The 22,601-nt window shown below is 40.5% G+C and overlaps 1 protein-coding gene across 2 annotated transcripts in view; it reads right to left on the bottom strand.

The window, feature by feature from the left end:
• CLIP2 (CAP-Gly domain containing linker protein 2) overlaps positions 1-22,601 on the bottom strand; it is a 1,185,433-nt gene that overhangs the window by 555,524 nt on the left and 607,308 nt on the right. For both annotated transcript variants that reach the window (XM_044054144.1, XM_044054145.1), the window contains exon 5: positions 7,310-7,523. In XM_044054144.1, the coding sequence (XP_043910079.1) occupies positions 7,310-7,523 (214 nt within the window). The remainder of the gene's footprint in view (positions 1-7,309; positions 7,524-22,601) is intronic.

Genomic DNA, 22,601 nt, shown 5'->3' with positions numbered 1-22,601 from the left:
ATGTTTTGCGTCTGAGAACACTTTCAGATCATAGGTCAGAGATCATCCATGAGAAATTATCTTTACAAACTCCAATCCTTTTAAGAGGGGCAAACTCACTGGACACTCCTAAAATAATCATATTAAAGAATCTGAAAACGCTATCAATTACAGTAAGACTATTTTACAGTAGACGTCATATCTTTGGGAATGGCCAGGTCACCTTATTTTTAAGAAGCAGTATTCTTCCCTCCTCTAACTTTCGTTCCTTTGGCATCTGTATCATTCTAAACATCTCCTATTCATGTCCTACCTCACTTACCTATAGTTACTTGTATTTCTGATTGTTTATTCTCCTGTTTCTCCTCCAATTGTCTTAATCCGCTCCGTTCGCCCTGTGGGCTCACTCCGCTCCCCACCCTACCCCCAAATCCCACCCACCCTCAGGGGTCCTACTCTTATACCTATCAGACCACACCCCCTCACCTTTCCACCAATAACTATCTCATCCCCAATATCCACTCTTCTCTATTTCTCCCATGCTTTTCCCCACCACTTCCTATCCCTCCCACCATTATACCTTTTCCATACAACAACTACTTCACATCTACTATTTAGTAATAGTTTTATAGCTACTATGGCAATAACTAAACCTCCTAACATACTCCTCTTACAAAGCTTACTCATACTCACACTTCTGCCTAGTCTAACTCTAGCATACCTGCTAACCTCCTATGAGCATCTAACACAGTCACACATCCTGTACCCCACCAAACAATTGACCACTTCTTCTCTACCCTCTGATACTGAACATTTCAATATAACTTTCACTCCCAGTTATCTATCACCCAAATACCATAGGACAAATCACATTAGATATTACCTCCCAAATACAAGAAGACATCCTTTCCTTCTCAGTAAATATACTCAGACTAGATATTTAACACTACTCCTCCCCCTAAAGGATGGAGACATTCACCCAAATCCCGGACCAAACACCTCCACCACTACTCAACTCATTACCCCAAACTCCTCTACCATCCATATACTAAAAAAAAAACACTCAACTCATTACTAATAGCTCATCTCAACACACGTAGTATCAATAACAAAATTACACAACTCCATGCTCTCCTGGAACTCTACTCCTTTGATATTTTGTGTCTAACAGAAACTTGGTTAAAAACCCATAACTATAGACAATGAAGTTACCTCACCTGGTTACAACATCCTACGTCTCGACTGTGCAGCCAAGAAAGGTGGTGGAGTAGCAGTTTTATTTAAATCTGAATTTCAAATTACAACCTTCCACCAAAATCCTCCCCATGTCTCTAATGCTGAAATACTTATTACCAAGCTTCAGCTAAACTCTGTTAAATCTATCTATATTATCTGCATCTATGTTCCTCCAGGCAATAACATTACTACTATTGAAAACATACTCTGTTGGTTATCTCAAAACCTCCCCCAAGAGACCATCATTCTTGGTGATTTCAACATTGATTGGAAATGTTGCAGCAATAACTACCCCACTACCCATATTAATCTCTATGGGTTTACACAAATAATCACCTCACCCACTAGAATTAACAAAACCAATAAGAAAGAAAGTACCTTAGACTGGATACTAATCAATAATCAACCCCACACCTACAATTCTGGAACCCTCCCAGATAATATAAGCGACCACTTTCCAACCTATGCTATTAGACTTAAAACCAACCCACATTCCAAACCCATATTTAGAACAATTAGAACCAAGAAAAACTTCAATCTCGACTTATTCTTAACTGAACTTAAAGCTTGTAATTGGTCCCCATTAAAACAACTTTCCCTTGATGAAGCTGTCGACTACTTCAGTGCTAATTTCCTAGCCATCCTTAACCAAAACGCTCCTACCCGCTCTATTAGGATAAAAACCAAACCTGCTCCATGGCTTTCTAAGGAAACTAAGCAAAAACTCCATCTCAGAAATAAATACTGGCACAGATCACTCAACTAAGAACCCCATTGACCTCCAAAACTTTAAACAATTGAGAAATGAAACAAAAAAAAGCCATAATTTCTGATAAACAAAACTACTACCTACATTCACAGCAATCCCACCATAATAAACCACAAAAAGTCTGGGCAAGCATTAATGAACTATTACACCCCGGTCAATCTATTACACCAAACCTACAAGGCTCTGACCACAACAAACCCAAACAAACTGCCAATGCCTTTAATACCTTTTTCACCAAAACTATTCAAACTCTAGCCAGTCAACTCTCTCCACAAAATTCAACCTCATCTAAGTCTGAATCCAACCCACCTCCTCCATTTCACTTCCAACCTGTCCCTACAGCTTTTATTCTCACCCTTTTACAAAAACTTAAACCTTGCGCTCCCTCTGCTGACCAACTACCTGCAGAATACTTACAGTTAGCAGCCAAATCTATTGCCTACCCCATCTCCATTCTCATCAATAGAAGCATTACTGAAGGATACATCCCCAATCTTTGGAAAGTCTCACATATTATTCCCCTTCATAAGGGGGGAGACTCCACTGACCTTTCCAACTATCGTCCCGTAGCCCTACTCTCCTCTTTATCTAAGGTTATGGAAAGGTGCATCCATAGGCAATTACTAGACCACCTTCTCCATAATAACCTGCTCTCCAACTCCCAACATGGCTTCAGACCTTCCCACAGCGCTACTACTGCCCTCCTCTCCTTCATGGACACCATCAACAAAAACCGCAACCTTAACATGCTCTCCTCTGCACTTTTTATTGACCTGTCCAAAGCTTTTGACATGGTAAATCACAATATACTCATAAACATTCTGAAATCTCTGTCACTTGATGCACTAGCTATAAAATGGTTCCTATCCTACTTAAATAACAGACATCAAGCTGTGCTCTGGAATACCACTCTTTCTACCCAACTACCCGTTAATACTGGTGTCCCTCAAGGGTCCATACTAGGCCCACTCCTATTTTCCTTATTTATCAATGACCTTCACGAAGCAGTTCCCCAAGCTACATGCATACAATACGCCGATGATTCGACACTTATATGCTCAGCCACATCTGAATCTGAACTTCACTTCCTTACACAGAACTTATTTAGCACAGTAGAACTATGGTTTACAAAATGCTGTCTCATACTAAACCCCGAAAAAACGAAACTTCTACTATTTACACCTACCAATAAATCTCCACCAATTGACTTCACTATAGCTTCCAATAATAGCACTGTTATATCCCAGGATCTTACTATCAGACTGCTAGGTATCACCATAGACAACAACCTTAACTTTGACACTCATATTAATAATATCTTGAAAACAACTAACAGGAAAATAGGCTCTCTATACAGGATCAAACCCTTCCTCACTCCTGCAACTAGAATAACTATCGCCCGAACCCATCTAATCTCTACCCTACTCTATGCCTCTCCCATTTTCACTAACCTGTCAAAAAATAACCTTAAAAAACTAGAAAACTCCTACAACAACATAGCCAGATTTGCCACCGGTAACCCTTTTAAAACACACCACTGTATTAATCTAAAATACCTAGGGTGGCTTGAATTACAGCAACAGCTAAAATATAATCAACTGACCATTGCCAATAAAATTCTTTATCAACCTGCTAAGACACCCATACTATCTAACCTTATTCATCCCTACAATAACCTGAAATCCCTAAGATCTTCACAAAAAATCCTCATAAATATTATCAAATCAAACAATAGAGCTGGAGACTCTCTCTTCACTAATACTGTTGGGAAAATCTGGAACTTACTCCCCACTGAACTTTCAACACTTCCCTCTATTTCCTTGTTTAAAAATAAACTTAAGCTCTTCCTTAAAACACATTGGATGTGCCCCTGTACTAAACCTGACTAACCTACATGCTCTCACTACTTGTTTCAACCCCGCCTTATATGCTCTAGCTACCTGTTTCTACCTCACTGTCTCAGCTCAGTAGCAATCACATCAGAATTCAACTACCATTCTACCTCTACTACCTAGCCTTATCTATTAGTATACTCTCATAAAAGTTCCAGTCTTCACGATTAGAATTTTCTTACTCAACTTCTATTCCAGTCTTACTTTCCTTTTTTCCCCTTCTTATATCTAGAATTATATTATGTGTTTTACTATCAATCTTTCTGAACAGTTAAAATGCAGCCTCATGATAAATTGTATTATGTTTAATCAATATTTTGTGTTATATACTCTATATACCTGTAACCACTTTTTAGCTAATACTGCTTTAGTTATTATTAATGTAGTCGATCTCATATATGTACTTCTGTAGATATGTACTGTAATTGAACTTTGGAGCTTATCTCCCCAGGCCTCTACTGAAAATGGGCATATATCCAGCTAGACTAGCCCGGTCAACAAATGTAAAATAAAAAAATAAATAAAATAAATAAATTAGTGATCTTACCTTGATACCAGAAAGCAAACACAGGACAAGGAACTTTGCTGACTCAAGACAAGACATCAGTTACCTTGATGTTATTAGGCCGAGTGCATAGAATTCAGTCAAGAATGCTTAATTTTCCAGAAACTTTATCAGCTGTGGCGGAAAGATGGAAGATTTGTCCTGGACAGCTACGAAATTATGCAAAGGTAGTTCAGATGATGGATTCCAATTGCAGTTCAAGTCATCTATCCTGATTACTTTGAACTTTATACAATTCTGTAAGTATACTTCTCACATGGGGATCTACAATATATGGGTGGGATGTATTCTGTTAATACCTTGAGAAATCTATTGAATCCCACTAGAGCATTTAGACTGAAAGACTCTCAAAACTGAATACACAGAAACTGTATTTATGTCAAAAATCACCCAGTGTTCTCCCTGATTATTGATGCAACTCCTTCAATCCCTTTGTGTACCCATTCTTACCTGAAAATAAAAGATGCTGAAACAGTGACGTCTCTATCCTCAACATGTGGTTATAACTGCATAGCAGATAAGACACAATGTCAAGAGCATACAAAATCAAAAAGCACTTGAAGTTGTTATAAGTTGCAGACACTCCTTGAGTTTAATGCACAACAATACAAGACCAGAAACTTTTTGAAAAGGAAAGAAGCATGTTTACAGTGCAGAAAAAATGCCCAAGATTTGCCAAATGCCACAGTCAGTATGTGTTGAGAAGAAGCTTAACCAGGAAGGTATGGATTATTGCAAGGAGTAACTGTGCAAGAAGGATTGTATGCCTCTACTTAAAGTGTAATTTGCATGAAGGTTGCCCAAAGATGGAAAACATTTCTCATAGACTTTAAGGCAAGAGATAACAGGAAGGATTCACATCAAGTGAAGAGGCAATACATAAATGCTAATAATAAAATAATATGCAGTGTTACATTTTATATACAATACGCTATGACAGCCTGATAACTTACATTTTTGTCATATTTACACTAAGTTTTTTTTTTGCAGTGGCATAGCAAACATTTAAAAATTTTAATTAACAATTTTAATTAGCTAAGAAATCTGTTGCCTGCAGTGCATAACTTTAATGATGATTCTGTCAAAAAACTTTAGAAAACAGTCATTTACACTTGCTAACTTTTAGATTTTACTACTACTTATCACCATTCTGTAGACAATGATAGGTTTTATATGTATGAGATTCAGTTGTAACAAGAATTTCCTGATTTCAGCTTTGGACACAGTGTTTACTTAAATATCATCAATCTTGTCAACTGATGAAACAGCAAGCAAGCAGAACATTAAAATGAGAAGATCAGTTGTTAGTAGCTTGCCAGTGATTTCACTCAGAGGCTGTACATGCATGAGAAAGAAAAATGCCCATGCCCCAAAGGCAGTGTGAGATTTAGTAGCAGAGTAGGTAGGGGTTCAGGGGGCTTTTACCCTGTATAAAAGATGTTTTCTGTATTTTAGATTTACCAGGATCCTGATGTTAAAGCATTCCATTTTGTGTTTCCTGTCATTCATTATTCTAACAATAGGGTTTCTACACTCCATCCACTGAAAATATGTTACAAATGCTATTTCCTCAGATTCTGATAGCCAGAAAAGGACAATGATTTACTTCCTAACAAAAAACATCAATTATCTTATGATATAATAATTTCCTACCCTTGCCTGCTATCTGCCATTGGCCATCTTTATTTTATTTATTTTTTGTCTGCCTTTGCTGCTGCCTTCCAGTACTTACTGTAGTACCTACACTGACACATTGCCTCTTATGCCTAGTTATGTTTACTGCCAAGTACCACCCAGATCTGAGTATTGTTTATAACATTCAGACCAATTTTGATGCCTTACCACAATTGCCACCTCTTGGTCTTAACTCTTGCCTGGTTAGTAGAATTCTACATGTGCCTTCAACATTACTAATTCTATACCTGCCTTCAGCAGTACTAGTTCTACACCTACCTTTGGGACTACAAATTCTACACCTGCCTTCAACATTACGAGGTCTAGACCTGCCTTCGGCAGTACCAATTCTACACCTGCCTTCAACAGAACTAGCTCTATACCTGCCTACGATATTACCAGTTCTACACCTGCCTTCGGCAGTACTAATTCTACACCTGCCTTCAATGTTACTAGTTCTACACATGCCTTCAGCAGTACTAATTCTACATTTGCCTTCAGAAGTACTATTTCTACACCTGCCTTCAATGTTATTAGTTCTACACATGCTTTTGGCAGTACTAATTCTAAACCTGCCTTCAACAGTACTAATTCTATACCTGCCTTCAGCAGTACTCTAGAGTCCTCAACACTATACATAATTCTCCACCTTTTCAAAGCTATATAATTTCAGAACTTTTGTTGCTATGTAACTGTATTCAGATTTGCTTTCATTCTGTGTGGTTACACTTATTTACTGTTTGGCAGAATTCTTCTTGCTATCTGCTCAGTGATACCTTCAGATATATGCAACACTACATTCATGTTTGCTAGGTACTATGTTTACCTTTTGTTCACCTGTAACACCCCAGCTACTTAATGCATGTCCTTTTCTTTTATGCTGCCCAACATTTTAAAAGGACTGATACTGCTCTGTTTTCAACATTTTAGTCTTGCTATGGTTACCACTTAACTGGCATTACCCACCTTTGACTGCTGTTTGCAAAACTCACTTCTAGATGCCTGTCACTGCTCACTTTCTTCTTGCCCCATGGCTTAAGCTTTTGAACTACTGCACAGCTGAACATGTGATGATAACTCTCAGGATTTCTTAGCATGAAAACAATTCTAAGATGCAACTAAGTAAACAGTCGAAGAAAGTTGTGATATTGTGTTTATGATGAAATAGCCAAATGCATAGAGGCATATCCTTACCAGGCCTGTGCGACTAGGTCGTCCTCCAACAGATGATGCTACTGAACTGACTGAGCTGATGGATGAGCTACTGTTGCTGTGTGTTAGTGCTGATATACCCATTGCCATTCGTTTGCTCTTTTTGGCTTTGGCAGGACTGGTAGATGGAAATCCAATCCGAATCACTTTGTGGATTGGAGCGAAAAGTCCAAATTTAGGCGGACACTGAAAATACCTGTAACATAATTGAAAAGGATTAAGGAAGACAAAGGAAAAGGCAGGCAGTAAAAAAAAGAAATTCAGTAGATGCAAGGTGATTTAAGAAAAGAGAGAAAGTGAGAAAAGACCCAAATAAAGATGTCCAGGTCCATTCAATAAAGGGTAAAAAAATAAACATTACAGGCACAATTAAAAGTGAACGTTAACAGATGATAAACATAAATCCTATCGATACTGTCTTGCTTGTGGTTTAAAGGACAAAAGGCATTTACTTTAAAATATGAGAAGAAATATCCCACATAACTATATTCTTGATTAAACTGTTCACTCAATAATTAAAACAGCAGATGCATTATAATATACATCTCAAGGAAAATATAATGCTGCATATACTAAAACAATTAAAACAAATAAATTCACTTTCAAATAATTAAAGTCATAGGTTCACAAAAGTTCAGAGGTAAGTACTGGTCTAGATGCCCTTGCGAGCCATTTTTAAGCCTAGAAGATTTCCCTTTTTGTGCTTGAAATAACCTATCCCATTTGGTTATAAAATGGCCTTACCCATCTCACGGCTGATAATTACATACTATCCTTAATAAGAATAACTTGGATCAGACCATAGATAATTTGAGTGGACCCATGCATGGGATAAAGCATTTAGGAGTTGCCTTTGTCCATTAGTAGTACAGGGATCAGTTTCGGGGATAAATTTTCTGTTTCCCATCAATAGATCTAAGTTGTGCTTGAAAGTAGAGAGACATGAACTTTGTTTTATGTGGATGGGAAGTCTGGTTCACATAAAAGGTATAAGCTGTGAAATATACTTGTTCCTCCAAACTGTTCTGTTAATGTTGCAGAAGAGGTTTAGATCCCTAGACCAATTATTTCTCATGTCATCTGACTTGCTGATGTACAGTAAATCCATCAGTAATGTGTCAGAGAATGCCTTGTATGCCAGACACAGTTCACCTCTTAGCAGTCTGTAGGATACAGAGAACAGAGACAGGGCTTTGAGTTGGTCCATCCAGGACATGTTATTTAGTCCTTGTATCCTTTTTGTAAGGTATCTGACTGGGCGTTCAAGACGTTGCATGTGTCTGGACAGATACATGCCAAAGTGGGCATTATATTCAGTGACTGGACTAATGAGGGCTGAGTAAAGAGGGGACAATGACATCCCTAGCTCTAAACAGAATTCCTTTGTGTATAAGCTGTGCAGTATAGAAGGACATTCTTACAACAATATACACATGTTGATCAAAAGTTAGGTCACTACCCACGTAAGTTCCCAAATCCCAAACAAATGGATCAACTCTTAGGGGAGTATCGTCACTGTAGTAGATCTCTGGGATAGAAGACTTCCCAAAGGATACAATAATGGCATTTAGTTTCAGACATGATTTTGACACCAGTTATTTACTTGAGACAGATTTTATTGCTGGATGGCTAAGTTGTTTTGGGATTCAATGACTGTTCCTAGCTTACAGTCATCTGCAAACTTAGTCAGTCAGAACGCTTTGGTATTGTTTTTTACTTCAGAAAGGTTGATGCCAAACAGGAGAGGTCCCAACACAGAACCACTGAAGACTCCACTAGTGAGTGGTCTTCTTTGTAGAGGTAACCTCCCCTGTTTTGATTATCCATGTCCCATCTGTGAGCCAGTTGGCAATCCAGCGGGTGACATAGGAGTTTATTCCTGGTTTATTTAGCTTTTCTACTATACCTAAGAGGGGAAATATGTCAAAAGCTTTGGCCAGATTGAGGTATTTGATGTGCAGTGTTTTGCCTTCATCCATTGCTTTGGTGACGTTTTCAAAAAATTCATCAGGTTGAGTAAGCATGACTAGCCCTTGATGAATCCATACTGAGATGGGTGCAGTGTTTGGAGGTTTCCTATGTCCTGACTGATTATTTCTGTGATAAGTCTTTCCATAGTTTTGCATATGAGGCTGGTCAGACTTATGGGTCTGTAACTGTGTGAGTCTGTGGAAAGTCCTCCCTTATGCAGGGGAATGACTGTTGCTGTTCTCCATTCACTTGGAGAAAAAAACGGTATGAAGGCTGAGATTGAACACTGTTGTTAGCGGTGTGACTAAATCATACTTTATGTTATTTAGGATGTACTCAGGGATACTGTCAGGACCGACTGATGTAGTATTTACGGCTTTTGGTAGCATTTTTAGAACTTGGTCTTGTGTGACAGCTGGAGGTGAGCCAGTTTCAGGTATATCGTGAGGGACAGAGGGAGAGGAGATAAAGTTAGAACTAAATTTATTGGCCAGCAGGTTCACTACATCTTCAGCCTTAGTGTAGGTAACACTGTTCACAATCAGTTCAGTTCATTGCTGGATTTTGTTTTTGAGATTACAGACAACTATAAAATGCCTTGCGATCACCTTTACTTTGGGTAGCTAGTTTAGCCACAAACTTGGCTTTGGTGGATTTTATTAAGCTCCTGAGTTGTTTATTTACTTCAGCGACAAGGGCTGTTACATTCTGGGAATTACTATTCTTACTTTTGGTCAAAATTATTTTCCTTTTATTATAAAGCTTGTTGATATTAAGGCTCTACCATGTGGGTTTGTTCCTAGGGCTTGCCCTGCACGTCTTGCTATGGGATACAGCTGTTTATATGCTGGTACAGTGTGGTGGTATACACTTCTGCATATTCACTGGAGTTAACTGAATACTAACTGGAATTATAATGAATTATTATGAAGTTTAATTGGGTTTGATGGAGGTTTGAAGCTTGCCAGTGTATCATTTAGGAGTAGGTCTTAAAGAAATTTCTAAAGGTACCTTTGTCAAAAAATATAATAATAATAAATGAAATAATGTAAAGTCAGGTTGTATTAACCATTTTACTCTGTTGCACTGGACTTCATATAATTTTCAGGAAGTTTTTATGTCTTTTTCTGTGCTGTAGTTGATTATATTTTAGTTGCAGAATATATATTTAATCATGAATATCCAAACAGTCTGACCCTCAGTAACAATGAGGCTGTCTACTTGTCTGATTGATGTTATGTGATGCAAACATTATATTATTATTCGGAGAAGCATACAACATGCCGAGTACACCCAGCATTTGGCACATAAGAAGACAGTTAATTTCTGATCTCTACTAAATATACACTCATCTAGCCTGGCTCCTTGGAAAGAAGGAAGGAGCTCTTGTAACCCAGGTGAATGTAATTAGATTAATGGCCCCAGCACTGGAAAAGTGAGACAGGGAGGAACAGGAACAGAGGGGCGTGGCCTGCTTGCCTCTCCTGGGGTGGCAGGTAGGGGTAGGAAGGGTTGCGCGCACAAACAGCCACACACAGCCAGTGTGATTTCCATGGTGTAAACTGGCAAAACTACTGCCCAGGCTTCATGGGGAGGGTAGGGCTGCTTGGAGGGAATGCCCCTTGTAGACATCTGGAGATGGCTTCTGTTGTCATCTCATGAAATAGCTCATCATGGCTCTTTGCATATTGTGTGGGGGAGATAAGTTGCAAGCAGAAAACGTAAACCACTCCTGATGGCAGCTAACTCTCACCTTGGTAATGAGGGACCAAAGGGGTCCGTTGGTATGGAGGGGAGCAGATGATCAGCAGGCAGTGGGGGCAAACTAATTACTTACACACACGCACACACACACATCAGTCAGTGATACAGAGGGCAGCTGTTTTCATAAAAATTTAAATAGTACCGACAGATTTTTTTCAAAACTTTCTTTTTCAACATATACATCTTTATGCATGGTAATACAATCTCATAAAAATGAAGTTTCCTTTTTTCTGCAGTGCTATAAAACCTAACTGTAAAAACTCCCTAGCCCCAAATGTGAAAGTCTTATCAACACACCTCCCACTGCATTGCATTTATTAAAATGTACGGGCAACATTTAATTACAACATTGGAAGAATATGTGTTAACTGGGATTAAATGTATTGCCAATATGATATTAACATATTTATTTACTTATTTATTTGCATTTATTTACTTGGAAAGTCAGATTGGGCAAAGACATTTTCAGTGTAGGTCTAAGGAGAAAAGCTCCAAAAAACACAACATTTGAAAACATAAATAGTGTATAACGTAAGAGTGTTTTTACACACTTACTGAACAGAAAATGCAATACAAAGAATGACAATAGTTACGCAAACTGATGGACCTCCTGCATATCTGTAAAACAAACAGTATCAGAGTTACAAAGACTTAAACTTTGCCAATGATATAAATAGCACCTGCTTGAGAAACAGGTATGTATCACAGAGACTGTTCCTTCTCTGGAACAGGCTCCACATTCACATGAAGCAGAGTTCCTCCCTAACTCAATTCATAGGTTCATAGATAGGTACGAGGCTATTGGACCTAAGTAAGCCTAGCCAACAGGGTTCCCTGGCTTACGCCACCCAAGAAAGTTAATTTCCTGTGCCCCTGTCGAGCAGAGCTATAGAAGTGATCCCCGGGGTGTATTTCCTATTTCCCATCCACTCATCAAGATTTTTCTTGAAGACTGCTAATGAGGAACTTTGCTTGACATAGATGGGTAGCTTGTTACAGAATATAGAAGTCTCTGGGACAGGAATCTATCCCTCCAGCATGTCCTGTTTATTGTGGTGACAAGATTTAGGTTCCCAGAGCATGTTGCTCGGAGGGATTGGGATTTCTTAAGGTGTAGCATGTCCAGCAGCTTTGGGTTTAACATAGCTTTATAAGTTAGGCAGAGATCTCCTCAGAGTAGGCGATATACTACAGAGTAAAGCTGAAGTTTTTTGAGACGGTCAGTGTAAGGCATCTGTTTGAGACCAGTAATCCTCTTTGTGAGGTACTTCTATGGCCTTTCCAGCTGCTGCAGATGTCTTGTGAGGTGCATTCCAAAAGGGGCGTTGTACTCTAGAATGGGTCTAATGAGTGCTGAACAGAGAGGAACAATGATCTCTTTTTTCCTGGATTAAAACCTTTTTTTGATGAGGTGTGCCACATAGAAGGATTTCCTGACTACCGTGGAGATGTGATTATGAAAGGAGAGACTACTGTCCACCTGGGTCCCAAGGTCTCTTATCACACATTCGGCATTAAGGAGACTGCCGTTTATGTGGTAGTTCATGGGTACAGAGTTTTTACCAAAGGGGATGACAATGCACTTTTTGGCATTGAGCTTAAGGCCATGACTCTGACACCAGGCATCTGTCTCAGTGAGGCCTTCTGTAGGATGTCCACATCATTTGGAGACTCGACTATGGTTCCTAGTTTGCAGTCATCTGTGAACTTCATTAGCCAGAGGCCTTCTGTGTTAGCCTTTACTTCAGAGAAGTAGATACCAAATAGGAGAGGTCCCAGGACTGAACCCTGTGGTACTCCACTTGTCACTCGTTTGAAGTCAGATTTGGAGTCTGCAGCTTTTACAGTGTGGGTTCTGTCAGTGAGCAAGTTGGCAACCCATCTTGTGACGTACGGATTTATACCTAGTTTAGTGAGTTTAGCTGTAATTCCAGAATGGGGAATGGTATCGAAAGCCTTGGCGAGGTCAAGATAGGCTGTGTGAACCACTTTACCCTCATCTACGTCTTTGGTAACTGCCTCAAAGAAGTCAATCAGGTTCAAAGGCATGATCTGCCTTTCACAAACTCGAACTGGGTGGGGTCTAGAGTTTGGAGGTTACGAATGTCTTTGTTTATGAGTTCCATGATGATAAGTACCATGGCCTTGCAGACCAGGCTCCTCAGGCTAATAGGGTGATAGTTCCCACGATCAGTAGAGGCTCCCCCTTTGTGAAGTGGGATAACTGCTGCTGTGCGCCATTCAGTGGGCACAGAGCTTGATGTGAGACTATGACTGAACATGGTGCTTAGGTGGGGAGCTAGTTCGTTCTGAAGTTCGTGTAAAACGCAGCCTGGGATGTTGTCCAGTCCCATGGATGCTGTGTTTTTGGTTTTAGATAGTTCAGCTTTTACCTGCATAGATGTGATTACAGGGACTCTGCATTCTTCCTGTATAGATATGGGCCCTTTAGGGGGTGAGGAGGGGTAACGTTAGCACTGAACCTATCTGCCAGGATGTTGGCAATATCAGTTGGTTCTGTAATTTACTGTAATTTACGTGCCGTTGTGCTGTAACTCAGAGTGGTTCTGGGTGTTGCCATTGAGATTCACATGTAACTTGGACAATTGGATAGGGAACAGGAACTGCATCCCTGATTTGGCACCTATGTCTCTAATGAACCCAGGCAGCCTGTAAATGGTTTATCTCCCAGGCCCCTGCTTGTAAATATTTCATTTCCCAAACCCCTGCTTACACTTATCAAGGGTACTAGAACTTGTCAGAGGTTTGGACTGCATGACTAGGCTTAAAAACTATAGACTAATACCCATTCTCTCAACCTTATCTAAAAATCTTGGAAATACTGCATACATTACTTCTCATTCTATATGATCCTATGAACCTATTAACTCTTATGATTAAACGCCTGCATCCAAACTGCTCCATTACTACACTCTTAATAACTTGGTGAATAAAACAAAGAAATGCTAGGATGTGTTTTGGAAACTGGTGCAATTCAAGCTGTCTCATTATATTTCCAAATTTGGCATGCCTAGATTAACAGGAAACTATATGGTTTAACTAAGAGTAAACCTAGACGCCATTCCCAATCAACAGGTATGGCCTGCATGCAAATTAATGTCTTTAAAAGGAAATTTAATCATGAGCGTTGCAAGTTTATAATATACTTTCAACAATGCTGAACTTCGCATCTCATCCCCCCACCAAAACTGCATGCTCACAAATCTCTAGCGATCATAGGTCTATACATATCACCTGGTAAAACATTCCAATCCTGGAAGAGATCCTCTCCTGGATCTCTGCCAATTTATGCCTGGAAACAATCTTAGTAGGAGATGTTAACATAGACTGGCAAAAGACAACCATAGAAAACCCAACAAATTCCATTCAGAATCTATTCTAGACTGGATTCTAATATCTACTCCAAACAACATTGCCACAAGTGGCACTTTATCTGTTAGCCTAGTGACCAGCAACTATGCTATACAATCAGACAGCCCAAACAGCCCCAAAAGGTTTATCACTATAACACAGTCAGAAACCTCATTAACCTCAATAAAGAAACTTTTACTCCCAGCTTGCTCTAGATCAACTGGGATCCACTTAAAGCTTTCCCCTTGATGAAGCAGTAGACATGTTTTATATAATATTTCTAAATATCCTGGCAGATCAAGCACCATTAAGAACCAAAAGAGCTAAAAACAAACCAGCACCCCGGTTAACTAAAACAACAAAGCAACGTATGCAGCTTAGAGATAAAGGCTGGAAGTCATGGTTACAAATCAAGTTTCAAATATCCATGCATTAATATAGGCAGTTAAGGAACCATAGCAAGCAATACATAAAACAGCACAAAAAAGCTTATTATAGCAACACCTAAAATTCTTCATCAAATAATTCAGAAAAATTCTGGAAATCAATAAATACATTGCTCAAGCCGCGGTGGTGCAGTGGTTAGCATTGTCGCCTCACAGCAAGAGGTTCTCCCCTTCGATTCTCGGCTGGAGAGTCTTCTGTGTGGAGTCTGCATGTCTTCCCCGCGGTCAAGTGATGTTAAAGATATGCAGGTAGGTGCGAGCGTGAATTGGCGTGCCTTCGTTGAAGGTTGGGTGTCGGGCTGGCAACTCGGCACCGTAAAAATCCACTGCCAATCATGAGTGGACCAGAGTTCCGCTGTGGCAACCCCTAACCCTGAGCAATGTATTTATTAAAAGACTTTTGGCTTTTCCCGAAAAGCCGAAAGTCTTTTAATAAATACACTGCACAGTCCCAGAAAATCAGCCCAACCCAGCCAATCCCCAACCAATAATTCCCAAAGTATTGCTTTGCAGTTTAACTCACATCTTACAAATGCATTAACCTCCTTCCTACAAAACAAGAATATTACAAATTCAGCCATCCACCTCCAATCATTGAAGCCACAAAAGGCCTTCACACTCACTCCAGTGCCAAAATCTATCATTAAAAGAATACACACATGCCCTTAAGACAACAACCACTGCCCCTGACCAACTTCCATCTGAATATCTCAAACTCACACCAGATACCCTTGGATATCCTGGCTTAATTCTAATAAACTGCTGTATAGGAGAAAAACATGTGCCTTATGGAAGAAATCCTATATAATACCCCCACCATAAATGCAGCTCATCAACCGAGCTCACAAACTATACACCAACCACCATTCTCTCAAGCTTATCTAAAATCTTGGAAAGATGCAAACACTCTCAACTACTACTTACTACATATATTATTTCTCATAGACTCCTCTATCCCTCATAACATGGTTTCAGACTCAATCACAGTACAACCACTGCTCTTCTAAAGTTCACAGATATAATAAATCACCACAGAAATTCAAGTCTTCTAACCTAAGCCCTATTTTTGTATCTATCCAGTCAATCATCAAATTCTCCTAACTAAACTTTCTTCCTATGGACTATCACCATCCTCACTTAACTGGCTTCTTAGTTGTCTCACTAACAGTTCCCAAGCAGTGAAATGGCAAGATGATTTTTCCACTTTCCTTTCTATATCTGTCGAAGTTCCACAAGGCTCCAACCTAGGACCACTACAGTTTAACATATTTATCAATGACTTAAACACAGCAGCTAAAGAGGCCATGTTAAAGAGGCCACCCCAGTACAATACACCAATGACCCCACTCTAATATTTGATCCTAGGGAACTACCCATGCAATAAATACTCACCCAGAAATCCTTCTTTTCCATAGAAGCTTGGCTTGACAACTCGCAACAATTCCTGAATCAAAAAAAAAAAAACAAATACATAAGCTACTACCATTCACACACAACTCTCTCTCATCCCAAAAACTACCTTTAACATACTGCTGTCCAAGAAAACCAATACATAACTGGTATCCCACAACAAACTACTATGTGGGATTACAGACAACCACCTGAAAATTGATCTCCACCTTCATCAAGCCATAAAGAAGACACACCAAATGCTAGGCTGCCTCTACAGAGTAAAACACTACCTTACTGACTCTGCTCGACAAAATACAGTAAGTACTTTTCCACTCCCCACTGTATTATATCTCTCTCTCATCCAAACCAGTCTCAGCTCCTCTCTATCAGCCAAACTAGAACAATGCTACAATAAAGTAGTCAAATTCACAACTGACCAACAATATAGATCACATCACTGCCTCTCTTTAAAACCAGCTCAAACTAAACATTTCTGTATTGTACTCACAATTAACTATAACTTTCAAACTGCTATATAACAATGAAAAAAAAATCCCCATCTCTTCACTTCATCATTCTACCTTACACTACTAAGACACTTCTATGCTTTACTGACAAATCATTACTCTCCACAACTAAACTTAACAACAATGCAAGATACTTTCTGCATTCACTCTACATTGCTGAAAGCGGGAATATCATCCCACATCTCTTAAGAGCAGTCTGCAACCTGAAAGACTTTAAATGCCAACTGAAGCAACATCTGATAGATAAACAGCTTTGCACCTGCACCATGCCTGGTTAAATTGGTACTAATGTAGCTATATGAATTTTGTGTCATAAATCTCTGCTGCACATAATGTAATGTACTATTATTGCAAGTATATCCTCCTCTATCACCTCATCTCCTTCATCTTCTATGTGCCTCCCTCCCCTCCATCCTTTCTTTGAGCTGCTCTAACTCTTTATGTCAAACATTTTTATTCATACACAACCCATGTAACAGTTATTTTTAATCGAAAGTCCTTGTGAAAGAATAGTTGTGTAAAATTTTACCATAACCATAGATGTCCTTCTCTTCTGTATTGCAGTATTCTTTACACATGGGTTGTCTTCTGCCCATTGACTTGACGTCCAGTCTGTATACAAAGCTTATAGCCACTGCCAGTACAGGGGACATCGCATGTAGGTTCTGACAATGTCAGCCGTAAGAGGACGTCTGCATGTACCATCCTCAGAATAAGGAAGCCCCATGAGGAACAATAGTTCTAAGGCAAACAAGGAGTCATCCTAGAAGGGACAAATTGCAGGGGGAAGGCGGGAGGGACAAAATACTGCAACATAGGTACATAGGGTAGGTACTAGGCTATCAGCCCTACGGTCTATACAAGCCTAGCCAAAAAGGTACCCTGGCTTTCGCCACCCAAGAAAATTATTTTCCTGTGCCCCTGTTGAGTAGAACCACAGAGGTGATCCCCGGGATGAATTTCCTATTTCCCATCCAAACATCAATATTTTTTTTTGAAGAGTGCTAATGAGGAGCTTTGTTTGATATAGATAGGCAGTTTGTTCCAGAGTATGAAAAGTTTCTGGGACAGGAATCTATCCCTCCAGCATGTTCTGTTTATTGTGGTGACAAGGTTTAGGTCCCTAGAGTGTGTAGCTCAGAGGGATTGGGATTTCTTTAAGTGGAGAATGTCCAACAGCTCAGGGTTTGACATAGCTTAGTATGTTAGGCAGAGATCGCCTCTGAGTAGGCGATATGCGATGGAGTAAAGCTGGAGTTTTTTTGAGACGGTCTGCATAGGGCATCTGTTTGAGGCCGGTAATCCTCTTCGTGAGGTATTTCTGCGGCCTTTCCAGTTGTTGTAGATGTCTTGTGAGGTACATACCAAAAAGGGCATTGTACTCTATAATGGGTCTAATGAGTGAAGAGTAGAGGGGAACAATGACCTCTTTTTTCCTGGATGAGAAACCTTTTGTGATGAAGTGTGCCACGTAAAAGGATTTCCTGACTACTGTGGCAATGTGATTATCAAAGGAGAGACTACTGTCCACCTGTGTCCTAAGGTCTCTTGTCACACTTTCGGTGTTAAGTAGACTACCACCTATGTGGTAGCTCATGGGTACAGAGTTTTTACCAAAGGGGATGACAATGCACTTTTTGACACTGAGTTTGAGGCCATGGCTTTGACACCAGGCATCTGTCTCAGTGAGGCCCTTTTGTAGGATGTCCACATTGTTAGGAGTTTCAGTTATGGCTCCTAGTTTACAGTCATCTGCGAACTTCGCTAGCCAAAGACCTTCTGTGTTAGCTTATACTTCAGAAAAGTAGATACCAAACAGGAGAGGACCCAGGTCCGAAGTCGGATTTGGAGTCTGCTACTTTCACAGTGTGGGTTCTGTCAGTGAGCCAGTTGGCAACCCATCTTGTGACATAAGGATTCATACCTAGTTTAGTGAGTTTATCTATAATTCCAGAGTGAGGGATGGTGTCAGAAGCCTTGGTGAGATCTAGATAGGCTGTGTGATCCACCTTAAACTCATCTATGGCTTTGGTGACTGCTTCAAAGAAGTCAGTCAGGTTTTGGAGACATGATCTGCCTTTTACAAACCCGAACCGAGTGGGGTCCAGAGTTTGGAGATTACCAATGTCTTTTTTATAAGATCCATAATGATACGTTCCATGGCATTGCAGACCAGGGTCATTAGGCTAATGGGCAGTAGTTCCTAGGGTCTGTGGTGGCTCCCCCTTTGTGGAGTGGGATAACCATCGTTGTGTGCCATTCAGTGGGCTCAAAGCCTGAGGTGAGGCTATGATTGAACATGGTGCTTAGGTGGGGTGCCAGTTCATTCTGTAGTTCACGTAAAACGCAGCCTGGAATGTTGTCAGGTCCCATGGATGCTGTCTTCTCGGCTTTGGAGAGTGTGGTTTTTACCTGTGCAGCCATGATTACAGGAACTTTGCATTCTTCTGGTATAGAGATGGGCCCTTTAGAGGGTAAGGGGGGGGGGGAACCTATCTGCCAGGATGTTGGCAATATCAGTTGGTTCTGTATATTTAGTGCCATTGTGCTGTAACTCAGGGCAGATCTCAGTGTTGCCATTGAGAGTCTTGACATAGCTATAGAATGCTTTGTGGTTGTCTTTAGAATCAGTGGCGATTCTGTTTTCATAACTAGCTTTGGAGGATTTTATGAGGGATCTCAGCATCTTACTGAGGCTGACCAGGGAGTTCTTCCAGTCATGGGATTTTACTATTTTTTTGCAACAGTTTCTTTCTTCTGATGTTCAGTTTGTTTATGGCAGGGGACCACCAGATTGGCTTCCTTTTTTTGGAGGATAGCATCTTGGTTCTGTTAGGGATAGCATGATCCATGCACTCGTGTAAGTGCTTATAAAGTGCATTTGTGTAGGATTCAGCAGTTGTACCTCTATTGTCCGTCTGCATAGGTGTTGTGAAGTTTGCCACTTCTGTCTTAAGAAGCATGAAGTTGGCTTTGGATATTTTTTTTACAGTGGTTTCCCTAATGGGGGGTGGGGGCAGGATGTGGATGTCTAGGCTGATTAGCTTGTGGTCAGAACTGACCAACAAGGAATTGACCTCTGGTGTGGAACACCGGTTGCCCATGTTGGTAATGACCAGGTCTAGGATACTGCTGCCTCTGGTGGGGGTATGGATAAGTTGATCCAAGGCGTTGGAATTTATGAATGCCAGAAAACGTTGAGCAAAAGAGTTGGTACATGAGTAGTTTTCCCAGTTAATGGTGGGTAGTTGAAATCACCCATTATTAAGGTGTTGAGTTGTACCCTAATATTTTCCAGTGTATCAAGAAATGAGGAGTGGGAATCCTGGGGCATGGTGGGGGATCTGTAGCAAGTTACAATTTGGATTGCAGTCTTGCCCAGAGTTAGTTGCACTTGGATAATCTCGGATGCATTATGCTGAGCAACTAGCCTGGAGGTGTGGATATCCTTAATGAATATGGACATGCCTCCACCTTTAGTGTTTCAGTCCAGGTTAGGTGGCTGAAAGGTGTGGTATGAATTATAGCCTGGTAATGCAGGGGTGCTATCTGGAGCCTTGAACCAGGTCTCTGTCACTGCACAGATGTCAATGTTCTCCATTTTAAGGAGTGCCTCGAGTGAATGCATTTTGAGGTTTAGACTTCTAGCATTGAGTAGTATTACCTTCAGATTTTGCTTGCTTGTATCTGTTACAGTGGTGAATTTGTCATTTGAACCTTAGGGTGGCAAGAGCCTTAGCTAGTATCCAGAATCCCAAGGTCGATAGGTGCAGGCCATCTCTGGCAAAGCATCGTGGTCTGTCAGTCATGTCATCCCAGGCAGACAGATACTGGCTCCCCTTAGAATGACACCAGAAGCTTAGCCAATTGTTGAAGTTAATCATTTTGTCCTTGTACTGTGGTATCATTCTGGGTGATGGCAGGATGCTACTCAGGGCTAGGGTCATATCTGCCTGGGCTACAAGATTGGAGAGCTCCTCCATGTCTCTTTTCATGTAGTCCAGGGAGGTACGTCTCAGGTCATTCACACCAACATGGACAATGACAGAGTCATATTTGTACTTGTTGTGGACTGACCTGAGTGCGTGCATTATGTGGCGGATCCTGGCACCCAACAGGCAGCTGACAGTAACTTTCTCCTTGTTTAGCCTGGTGAGTGAACATCGGTGTGCCTGACTATAGTCACCTATGACTAGAGTGTTGGGTACGTTGTTATGCCTTATGGGCTGTGGTTGAGTGACACACTGAGTTTGTGGGCTATGTGTCATTTGGGTTGTGTTGGGGGGAGGGGGTTGCATGTGTTTCTGCTTTGGAGGTCTCTGTTGCTTGAGCAGATTTTTATTGAGAGCCTCCGTGAATGTAGGTGTGTGTTTTGTGTTGCTATGTGTGTGTTTTGGTGGTGTAGGTTTTGAGGGACTATGTGATGAGTGTGCTGTGGTGCAAGTGTTTACCTTCTCCTCTTGACTGTCTAGTCCAGTCTTGGGTGAAGAGAGCTTTGCTTCCAGTTTGGCTATATAAGTGCATCTCTCACAGGTTGTAGTGTTGGGTGGTAGGAGGAGAGGGTTGTCTGTGTACATGAAGCAATTGCTGCATTGCCCCAAGATGCCCAGATTCATCACGTAGACAGGAGAAAACACCGGGAGCTGACCCTTAGACATGCCTGGATAGGTGCTGAGAAGAGAAGAACATCTATGGTTATGGTAAGATTTTATGCAACTATTCTATGTCCTTCTATTCAATGTTGCAGTATTCTTTACACATGGGAGAGTGCCAAAGCTTAGTGGGAACTCAGAGAGGAGGAAGGAACAGAAGAAGAAAGTGAGGAAGAAATTTCCACAAATCCATGCAGAAGAGGTCTGGCAAATCCTGTCCCGGACCTAGAGATAGTGTCCAACTTGTAATGTTTGGTAAAAGTATGGACTGAAGACCAAGTAGCAGTGTCCAAAATTGCATTAGTATCCAGGCCTTTAAAGAAAGTCCTTGATGAAGCAACTGATGTAGCGGAATGGGCTCTGACAGAAGACAGTGATTATCCATGAAAAACACAGCAAAACACAACAGCCTTAGAAATCCAAGATGAAATAGTTTAGAAACAGGTAAACCCAGATCCCTGGGATGAAAAGACAAAAATAGCTGATCTAACTTCCTTATAGATTTTGTTTTGTCAAGGTAAAATCTAAGCTGTCTGTGTACATCTAAGGTATGCAAAATCCTCTCACTAGAAGATTGAGGAGAAAGGAAGAAGGTGGGCAATTGGATAGAATGATTAAGAGACAAGCCATTCATCACTTTGAGGAGTAATCTTTCTTTCTTTCAAACCTAAAGATACCATGCCCTTGTGGAAGACCAAGAAAGGAGAGGATGCCATCAAAGCCTGAATCTCAGAAACCCTTCCTAGAAGAAGTTAAGGCCACCAGAAGCGCTGTTTTCCAAGTGCAAAACTTCAAAGGATCCGAGGCCACGGGCTCAAAAGGTGCCAGAGCTAATTCCTCTAAGACATAGTTAAGATCCCAAGGAGAAGGCACTGGTTTCCTGGGAGGTTAGATATGGAGGAAGCCTTTAAGAAAAAGTTTAACTTCCAATCTGGAGGCTAAAGGATGTGCTAATGGCAGACAAGCAGAAAGAGCAGAACAGTGGACTTTCACTGAGGAATATGACAAACCACTGTTAAGCAATTCACACAAGTAAGAATGTACAACTGGAATGTCTACAGATGTCGGATCTAGACTTCTTTTGAGGCACCAGATAGAAAATCTTTTCCATTTGGAAATGCAAGATTTCCTAGTACTGGGTTTCCTGTCC

The sequence above is a fragment of the Protopterus annectens genome, chromosome 13.part0, assembly GCF_019279795.1.
Source record: "Protopterus annectens isolate FY-2018-M chromosome 13.part0, PAN1.0, whole genome shotgun sequence".
Lineage (NCBI taxonomy): Eukaryota > Metazoa > Chordata > Ceratodontiformes > Protopteridae > Protopterus > Protopterus annectens.
Note: the sequence above shows the minus strand (reverse complement) of the source record. Positions and strands in the feature narration are given on the sequence as shown.